The 10,066-nt window shown below is 43.1% G+C and overlaps 1 protein-coding gene across 4 annotated transcripts in view; it reads left to right on the forward strand.

Annotated features, from left to right (window-relative positions):
* smarcd3b (SWI/SNF related BAF chromatin remodeling complex subunit D3b) overlaps nucleotides 1-9,801 on the forward strand; it is a 65,978-nt gene extending 56,177 nt beyond the window's left edge. For all 4 annotated transcript variants that reach the window (XM_079585931.1, XM_079585929.1, XM_079585928.1 and 1 more), the window contains 7 exons: nucleotides 3,650-3,751; nucleotides 4,246-4,407; nucleotides 4,615-4,712; nucleotides 5,068-5,203; nucleotides 5,377-5,499; nucleotides 6,408-6,509; nucleotides 6,682-9,801. In XM_079585931.1, the coding sequence (XP_079442057.1) occupies nucleotides 3,650-3,751; nucleotides 4,246-4,407; nucleotides 4,615-4,712; nucleotides 5,068-5,203; nucleotides 5,377-5,499; nucleotides 6,408-6,509; nucleotides 6,682-6,735 (777 nt within the window). In that variant the 3' untranslated portion in view covers nucleotides 6,736-9,801. The remainder of the gene's footprint in view (nucleotides 1-3,649; nucleotides 3,752-4,245; nucleotides 4,408-4,614; nucleotides 4,713-5,067; nucleotides 5,204-5,376; nucleotides 5,500-6,407; nucleotides 6,510-6,681) is intronic.
* The last annotated feature ends 265 nt before the right edge of the window (nucleotides 9,802-10,066 follow it).

The raw sequence follows: 10,066 nt of genomic DNA on the forward strand, positions 1-10,066 counted from the left end.
CGGACATTCTGCCCGCTATCATCAGCGCGGCCCCGGCTTCAGATGTTGCGAGCGAGACATTTCTGTCGCAGCTCACGAAAGCCGCTGTATCGCGAGTCGATCAGAGCGCGCTTTTCACTCAGCCCCTAGCTACACGTGCAGATGCATGGGAAAAGCTTCCCGGGGTTTCAAAATGGGTGATAAACATCATAAAAGAAGGCTATTCGCTGCAGTTTCGCAGACGCACTCGCCGCCACGCGGCGCGCGTCGAGACTTCGGTAGATTCGAATGTAGCACACCTACTTCGAGCCGAAATTCAGAAACTTCTGAGAAAAAGGGCTATCGAACCTTTATCTCAGGCTCAGAGCGAAGGGGGGCTATACAGCAGGTACTTCCTGGTACCCAAAAAAGACGGGGGTCTCAGACCCATACTAGATCTGAGGCAGCTGAACAGAGCGCTTGTGAAACGCCAGTTCAGAATGCTAACGACCAGAAAAATCCTCGCGCATGTTCGCCAAGGAGACTGGTTCGTGTCAGTAGATTTAAAGGACGCGTATTTTCAAATACAGATTGCGTCACGTCACAGGCGATTTTTGAGATTCGCCTTCGAGGGCCAGGCATACCAGTACAAAGTCCTGCCGTTCGGCTTGTCTCTAGCACCCCGTACATTTACGAAGTGCATGGACGCAGCACTCGCTCCCCTCAAACTGCAGGGTGTTCGAGTGCTGAACTATTTGGACGATTGGCTCATTCTAGCCCAATCTCATTCAGAGATAGTGGCGCACAGAGCCCTGCTGCTGAGTCACCTCGAGAATCTCGGTCTCACAGTAAACTGGGAAAAGAGTTCGCTATCCCCCAGACAGAATATTTCTTTTCTGGGACTGGAACTGAACTCTCTGCACAACAGCGCGCGCTGCGCATTCAGCGCACAGTCAGCTCATTCCGCTGCAGCGCTGTTCTCCCTCTAAAGAGCTTTCAAAAAATGCTAGGTCTGATGGCCTCAGCATCTGCAGTACTGTAGCTGGGCCTGCTGCGCAAGCGCCCGCTGCAGATATGGCTCAAAGGGAGTGTGCCCTGCAAAGCATGGGCCACCGGTCGGCTTCGCCTCAAGGTCAATCAAGCTTGTGTTGCAGCTTTGAAACCTTGGAAGTCAAGAGACTGGTACCTGTCAGGTGTAAGCCTAGGGACTTCCTCGAGTCTGAGGGTCGTGTCTACGGACGCATCAAACGCAGGATGGGGAGCGCTGCTCGAGGGCAGACCGCTGTTTGGCCTTTGGTCAGAGCGAGAGAAGCTCTTCCACATAAACTGCCTCGAGATGTTAGCAGTGTGCAAAGCGCTCACTCGCTTCCGTCCCCTGCTTATGGGCTGTCATGTACTGATACGTTCAGACAGCATGTCAGTCATACATAAATCGCCAGGGCGGCCTCAGGTCCCTGTCATTATACAGGCTGACCAGGCGCCTTCTGGTATGGGCGCGCTGCAACCTCCTTTCACTAAGGGCGGCGCACGTGCCGGGGCACCTGAATGTTGGACCAGATGTACTGTCCAGGAACCGCGTTCCGGCAGGAGAATGGTCGTTACACCCACACATAGTACAACTGTTGTGGAAGAAATTCGGCAGAGCGGAAGTAGACCTCTTTGCGTCTCCGGAAAACGCTCACTGTCCGGAATTTTACTCAAAAAGCAGGGACGCACTGGCTCATCAGTGGCCGCGCCGTCCTCTATATGCTTTTCCCCCTGTCTCCCTCCTGACCCAAGTGGTGGAGAGGATCAGGGAGGAAGGATGCTCAGTGCTGCTGATAGCACCGCTGTGGTTGAATCAACCTTGGTTCCCAGCTGTGATGCAGTTAGCCAGCACCGCCCCGTGGCCAGTGCCTCTGAGGAGGGATCTCCTTTCTCAAGCAAATGGTTCGATTTGGCATCCTCACCCGGAACTATGGTCCCTTCATGTGTGGGCCATCAACGGGTATCCGCTGATCTCCCTCAGGGAGTGCTAAACACGATCACACAAGCTAGAGCTCCGTCTACGCGACGGCTCTATGCGTCTGAATGGTCTGTTTTTTCTGGCTGGTGCACGTCTCGTGGCGTGTCACCCCCAGACTGCGGAGTAACAGAGGTTTTGTCCTTCTTACAAGAGCTGTTGGATAACGGGAGATCCCCTTCCACGCTCAAAGTATATGTGGCGGCTATAGCGGCTTTTTCTGAGACCGCACACGGCCAGTCCATAGGAAGGAACGATTTAGTCATTCGGTTCCTTAAAGGAGCTAGGAGACTTAATCCACCCAGACCTCCCACTGTTCCCATTTGGGACCTTTCTACGGTGCTGGACGCCATGAAGGGTCCTCCTTTTGAGCCTCTTCAGGAGATTGATATGAAACACTTGTCGCTCAAGACGGTGTTTCTCCTGGCTCTCGCTTCAGTGAAGCGCGTTGGGGACTTACACGCGCTCTCTGTGAGCGCGTCGTGCTCTCTGTGAGCGCGTCGTGCATGGAATTTGGGCCTAATGACTCCAGAGTCGTGCTCAAATCTAAGCATGGTTACGTTCCAAAATCCCTAAACACACCGTTTAGGGCGCAGGTTATTTCCCTGTCTGCCCTTCCGGTCACCGGGGACAATACGGACGATAATTTTCTCTGCCCAGTGAGGGCATTGAGAGCTTACGTGTCGCGCTCGTCTGTTTTCAGACAGACGGAGCAGCTTTTTGTTTCGTTTAGTGGGCGTCTCAAGGGACTGGCCACTTCGAAGCAGATCCAGATGGATAGTAGACGCGATAGCTCTAGCGTACGCATCCAAAGGTATTCAGTGCCCTTTGGGTGTTAGAGCGCACTCCACGAGAAGTATGGCTTCTTCGTGAACTTGGTCGAGTGGGATTGCCTTACAGGATATTTGTATGGCGGCAGGCTGGGCCTCACCGTCTACATTTATCAGGTTTTACAACCTCGAGGTGCCCGCCTTACAGGCCAGGATATTATCGGTTTAATTAACCGTGTTTGTATTAGACTGAGATTTTCAGTCGCCGTTTTATGGCATTATTATGCTGAACTGCTGAGTGCAGTCAATTTGTGCTGATCTGCTATGTGCAGTCAATTTTTGTGAGAGATGGTGGTTAGAACCCATCTCTTTCAGGATTCTCTGTGAGTCCTACAGGTGATTATGTACTATATGAACCCCAGCTCAGTGCTCTGGGTCTATGGTGTCGGATCACTGCATACACTCGGTTACTAACGTAACCTCGGTTCTCTCTAGAGAGAGGAACGAGTACTGCATTTCTTGCCGTGTATGCGCTCTGGTTGTTTCGCTTTAAAAATCAGAGTTCATAAGCCTGTGAGCGAAATATATAGCCCTAAGCCACGCCCATTTCGGCGGGACGTGACGCAGGAGGGCGCGAAGCGCCCTCATTGGTTGTGACGTCACTCAAGGGCTCGCTCGATTGGCTTAAGCATTTGCCGCACAGCCGCCAATAGGCGCGCGAGCTGTCTCGCCTAGGTCTGTATGCTGTGGCAATGCGCTTTACATTGATACAAAATTAAGGATAATTTTTTGCTTCAGTATTCTCGTGGAAAAGGATTTTCCCCAATGCGTTGCTACGACAACGCAGTACTCGTTCCTCTCTCTAGAGAGAACCGAGGTTACGTTAGTAACCGAGTACGATTTCTCTTGTCTTGCGCAGTGGCATCGTACCGGAACCACGCAGGAGACAGACGGTTTCCAGGTGAAGAGACCTGGAGATGTTAACGTGCGCTGCACCCTGCTGTTAATGCTGGATTACCAGGTAAAGACAACAAAATGTATCCAGTGACGTTAAAATGTGTATCAGCTGAAGGCTATTGATGATGACCTGCAAGATTAAACTGTATCATTTGTCATTTCAAATTATAGAACAATAACTTGTGTGATTTGCTTTTTGAATATAAATTTCGTTCAGACCTCAAAGCTTTGAGTTTACCAGGAAGTTTCATTGAAATAATAAGTTGATGAAATAATGAACATAATAGTGAAGGGTGAATATCACATATATATTACAACAGAACAGGAACTCTGTGAGCAGCAGGTTTACTTATTAATAATTTTGTAATGCTTTATTTTGTGAAATAAAAAAGTTTTCACAGTTTTCAAAAAAAATTGTGAGTTTATTCCAAAATATATTTAATATTCTTCTATTTGGCCTTCTTTTTAAAATGAAAACTTAAAAGTTAATTAATAATGTATTAAATGACTGAAAAGCGAATTAAATGTAAGAATAATACTCTTGTGTCCTGTATGCAGCCGCCTCAGTTTAAGCTTGATCCGCGCCTGGCTCGTCTGCTTGGGATACACACACAGACTCGCTCCAGTATCATACAGGCCCTCTGGCAGTATGTCAAAACCAACAAACTGCAGGACTCACATGACAAGGAGTACATCAACTGTGACAAGTACTTCCAACAGGTACGCTTGATTAGAAGCATTGATTAACATTTGTCGCAATCTGTAATTATTGAATGAATCAGCTTCACTTAAACCCTTAAAATGTATTTGATGTTTAAAATGATACTGCCAAAGTTCACAGAAATATGTTGTAATTATTATGTAAAGACAGTATACAATATTTTAATCGAGAACTTTTTGTGTTTCTGGCCTTATCTCCTCTCACAGATCTTTGACTGTCCACGCCTGAAGTTCTCTGAAATTCCACAGCGCCTGACCAACCTTCTACTGCCCCCAGACCCTATTGTCATCAACCACATCATTAGGTATTTATGTGATTTTGTTTGGACGAATGTGTCATATTTATTGCAATATTTATATTTATCTACCAAAATACAGTAGTCAATAAGATTTTTTTTAAAGAAATTAATCTTTTATACAGCAAGCTAATCTTAAGCAAGAAATCAGTATATTAGAATGGTTTCTGAAGGATCATGTGACACTGAAGACTGGAGTAATGATGCTGAAAATTCATTTTTGACATCACAGGAATAAATTCAATTTTTAAATATATTATTTTGGTTTAGTCTTTGTGCCTTGTTTGAATTTTCTATCTGCTCTCATTAATTTTCTGAAGAACACAAAACATGCAGGAGTCTCATTGAGGTTATTTTTGTACAGTGTCGACCCTAATGATCAGAAAAAGACGGCATGCTATGACATTGATGTAGAGGTGGAAGATCCCCTTAAAGCACAAATGAGCAGCTTCCTGCTCTCCACAGCCAATCAGCAAGAGATCGCCTCTTTGGACAACAAGGTTAGTGCAAAAATAGAGCAGATGATTGAACTTCTGGACATTTTATTCTGAATTATAGGGTCTTTGATTTCAAATGACAGAAGGATAATAATCAGGACTTAACCAGTTTTGCAGTACTGCCATGTCTGTGAATACACCCTTGATTTTTCAACGTGAACCTAAATGATCTGCAGATCCATGAGACTATTGAGTCCATCAATCAGCTGAAGATTCAGAGAGATTTCATGCTCAGCTTCTCCAGAGATCCCAAAGGCTACATTCAGGACTGGCTCAAATCCCAGAGCAGAGATCTGAAGGTCTGCACCAGCTTTCTTTCTTCTATACATGACTCTTGATATTTATATAATGTATATTTTTGAAGATGAAGTGTGTTCTCAGTTGTACAGTATGTTCTCCTATCTCAGTTTAATTTGCTGAGAGAGATGAATGAAAGCCATTTGTAGGCTGACGTCTCAAAAAGTGTAAACAGTGGCTCAGTGCCGATTTCAAAACATTGCTCAGTTTGTTTGAGTGGTCTGATATGTCAACTTCTGGCTCAACCAATGGCATGAGTTTGGGGCGGGACAACCTGTTTGGAACAGGTCAGAAGGGGCTGTAGGAGTGTTTGGTAAACCTTTCTGGAAATACATTTTGCAGTTCTGTTTGCTGCTGTTAATGATACAGAAATTACACACTTTGAGCCAGATTTACAGAAGCTTCTAGAAGATATTTGCTTCATAGTCAGTAGTGTCGACCAGTAAAAACCAAAGCTTTATTAGCTCTCATACACTACGTTGTTTTTTACTTTTTTGGAATAAAAGAATACTGAAAAAAGTATAATTGTTTCCACAAAACTGTTAATCAGCACAACTGTTTTCTACATTGATAATAATCAAAAATGTTTCTTGAGCACCAAATCAGCATATATGAATGATTTCTGAAGGATCATGTGACACTGAAGACTGGAGTAATGATGCTGAAAATTCAGCTGTAGAATAGAAAGGGTATTTTAAATTGTAATAGTAATATTTCATAATATTGTTGTTTTTACTGTATTTTTGATAAAGAGCATAATAGACTTCTTTCAACAATCTTAAATAAACTAACCGACCCCAAACTTTGAGTGTAGTGTATGCGTCTCTGTAAACAATGTCCTGTCCTGCATCATGTTTGTCCTGTCATTGTCCTGCTTTTCTTACTGTCATCACCTTTTGATTGTTTGCAGCTGATGACAGATGTTGTTGGGAACCCAGAGGAAGAGAGGAGAGCAGAGTTTTATCATCAGCCTTGGTCTCAGGAGGCTGTCAGCCGTTACTTCTACTGCAAGGTAAGCGCGTAAAACTATACGATTACTAGTGTTAACCTTCTGCTCGTCTACTATAAAACAGGATGTAAAGGACTGGATGTCCGTATCTTTTGAGAGGTTGTATATTGTTTATCTGCACTGCTGCAAAACGGACTGGCTCTATGTCTTCCTAATCTACTTTCCCCTTCCAAAGATTCAGCAGAGGAGGCAGGAGCTGGAGCAGGCCTTGGCCCTGAGGAACACCTAGAACCCACACCCACCACATTCAGACAACACGGCTCCTTTGTGACAACACTGCCTCCGTGTGGAGGTCCCTGCATTATTGTCCACAGTGAATGAGGGTTTGTGTCCGTGTCCAGTCATCGTTTTCACTCTGACCTACAATCTACTGTACTTGACCAATCACACCCTGTTACTCCAACAGCCACTGCAGCTCCATTGTACAGTTTGTGCATTTCAGCCAATCACAGTGTTGTGTCTTCCATTCCGGGAGGAAGTCATCTTACAATGCATTCTTTGGATTTCTGGTTTTTAATACCACTCGCGTCCACCAGTATTTTGAACGTGAGTCTCAGTCCCATTGACTGTGGATCCAGCGTTGATGCAGTTGTGATTCAGCCTTCCTTCCTCTCAATCATCAATTCCTGGTATTCACACATCCATGTGATAAACATGTTTTTGGTGAGGTATTGATTGCATCTCTAATTTAGTTCACTTGAATCAAAAAATGTCTTGAGTATTGATCAAAAAGGTCATTTTGTTAGTGTATCAGTGTTGGGAATCAGTGGAGCTACAATAATGATCTCCATTATTTACACTTTTATTCAGAAGTGTGTTTATGAAGTACTTTGAGGCAGGCAGCTTTAAAAGAAGCATCCTTCAGTATTAACTGAACTGGTGGCTTACAGGGTATGTCACACTCTGCTGTCTGTCCCTGCCGTATTAATGATATTTAGCTGCGTTTTTTTTAAGTAAATAGTGTATATAAGCATTGAAGGATCGAATGAGGTTGTTTTAATCAAGTATTTAAAAGCTATTCTGCCATATAAAGACAAAACACAGTAACTACACCTACACTTGAGTGAGAATAAGAAAATGGCTTTAAAGTTTTTGATTGATTTGGTATCAGTTTTCACACTACCTTCTCTGAATTATGTGTAGTTACTGCGTTTTGCCTTTGTAGATCAGTAGTGACATAGTCATTAGTTCACTTTGAAGGAATTTGATAGGTCACGGTTTTTGAGAAGCTGTCACATATATGGAGAAAATAGGCCATCCTAGCATACTGACAAAAGTTATTCAGAAATATAATCTACTTGTTAAATTGTGACGTATTGAATACTGTTTCTGGGTTAAAGCCCGTACTCTTGAAGAATACTGAATACTAATTTTTGAGCACATTTAAACTAAGCTTTTAAAAACACTAGTTTTTGGGCTCACAGTGTCACGGACGCCAATATTTTAACGATATAGAAAAGATAAATAACTGTCTGGCCAACTGGGATTTCAGTGTGGAGATAGAAGGTTAGGATCATGATTTTTTCAGTAGAACTACGGCACACCGTGAGTGTATATTAGCGCCTTCTGTTGTTTAGTTTTGGGGTCTAAAGGAGCGTTTGGACCCGGAAGCAGTAACGTCAGACTTAACAACTGGATTAACGGCAGTCAACTAGATAAAAGTGAATATTCTGACATTTTATTATGCTTCACCAAAACCTTTTCTGTGCACATTACCATCTTTGAGAATTTATTTTAAATCGTGATTTATTTTTTATCCGTTTCAATAGTGCGGTTTTAAATAACACCCTGTGGGCATTTGTTTCTTATTAGTGTTGCTTGATGTTTTACCAAAGGTCTAAATTACTTTTAAGACAGTGTACAGACTTTGACTAGATGAAGTTTTTTAAAAGATGAAAGACACATTTTCCCCATACGTGTCTCCTTAGCTGTGAAAAGAACACTTTTTAAAATTGCTTTATGACTCATAGTCTTTGCACTAAATCATGGATCATGACTGGGCTCTCCGAAAGCTTTCCATGCTAATTATGTGTCACCTAAACAAGACAAAAAAGTAAACAAATGAAGGATGAACTAAGGGAATAAATGTTGAAAAACACTACTATTGCCATCTGGCATTATATTCTGGTTTCATCATTGCAGTATAGTCCTGAGTTCTCATTGGCTCTGGGTTTTGATCATGAACCCTCTGCTGCTGCTTTAATGTCAGCTGAAGGATGGCTCATTCAGGTCAATTATTGTGTCTTCTTGCAGTTTGCCTGTGATCCTCACACATCTTCTCGTGAGGAGGGAGAAGTGCTAGTGACCTGTGTGTTGTCACTCAGAGTATTTTTTAGACCTATGCATGCTGCATGGACACATTTTTATACTTTCATACAAGGACATGAGAAACCTTCTGACTGCTTGGGAGCTGATCAGAAGAGCACTGAGTTTCTTTAGTTTGTGACCCTCTCTGGCTGGGTCATGACAGCCTTTTCATACAGTACCAACCCAACATGTACAGCAGAGGCCATTTTAGGTCATGTGTTATTTTCTTTTTGTTTTGTCTTTTAAAAAGACTTTGCAATGTAATATGTGGATAAGAAAAGCACACCAATGATTTATACAGAGCCTGTTGAGCAACAACAGCACCTCCCATCAAATATTTTGGGTACTACATGTATATAGTCAGCCATTTTGAACATTATGAACTGTTGTCATGAACAGTTGTTAATCAATATAACATCTGCCTGTGGGACTGTGTTAGCAACTGAACAAGGTTTTCTGTTCTCATGTGTAAAGTAAGCTCTTCTGTTGCTCTCCGAGCCACCAACTGTGCTTTTCTTACCTATCGTGTGTTCAAATGTTCAATGTTACCATCTCTCCTGCTTTTAGTCATAGTGTATTTTGAGGTGCAGTGAATGCATTGCGCTGCCCTCCAGTGCTTCTGTAAGGGAAAACATCCAAACTGTTTGGGTGCTAAAAATGAACGCTGATTGGTATGCTCTGATTAAATGCATTTAAGTATTTAAGAGAAAGTTCCACAGGGCTTTGAAATCTTCATCATAAATAGGTTTGTTTATAGTGTCATTTTTATCCCCTGGTTTGTTCATAGAAGTACTGCCAGCAGACAACTGAACAAGTAGGTTTTAATGGCCCACTATGTATTTTTTTTCTTCTCTCACAGTCTGTACGTTTGCATTTTCACCTTGTTCCACTGTTCAGCGAGAGAGATCTAAACTACATATGTACCTGTGTAGGATAGTGAGGATGTAAATAAACAAGCGCTTGCCAAAGTTTGTGAATGAAACACCATACTGAAAGTGTGTTGAGAGTTTATTCTTAAGATGTGCATTAGTGCAGTGGTTCTCTAGCCTGGTTCTACCAGACTCTTGTACATTTCATTTGTGCAGAGAGTCTGGCCTCTCTCCATTGACAAGCATTAATAACTTCGACGAAGTAACTTTGTCCTCTGTTGAAGTTTAAAACTATTGGATCTGCCCAGAGCCACTCTGGATCTGCCATAACCAATCGCCAACGTTTGGTCCCTCTGTTTGCTGATTGGATCGGTAAAAAATTGA

Source organism: Phoxinus phoxinus, assembly GCF_949152265.1.
Source record: "Phoxinus phoxinus genome assembly, chromosome: 2".
In the NCBI taxonomy this organism is placed as follows: Eukaryota; Metazoa; Chordata; class Actinopteri; order Cypriniformes; family Leuciscidae; genus Phoxinus; species Phoxinus phoxinus.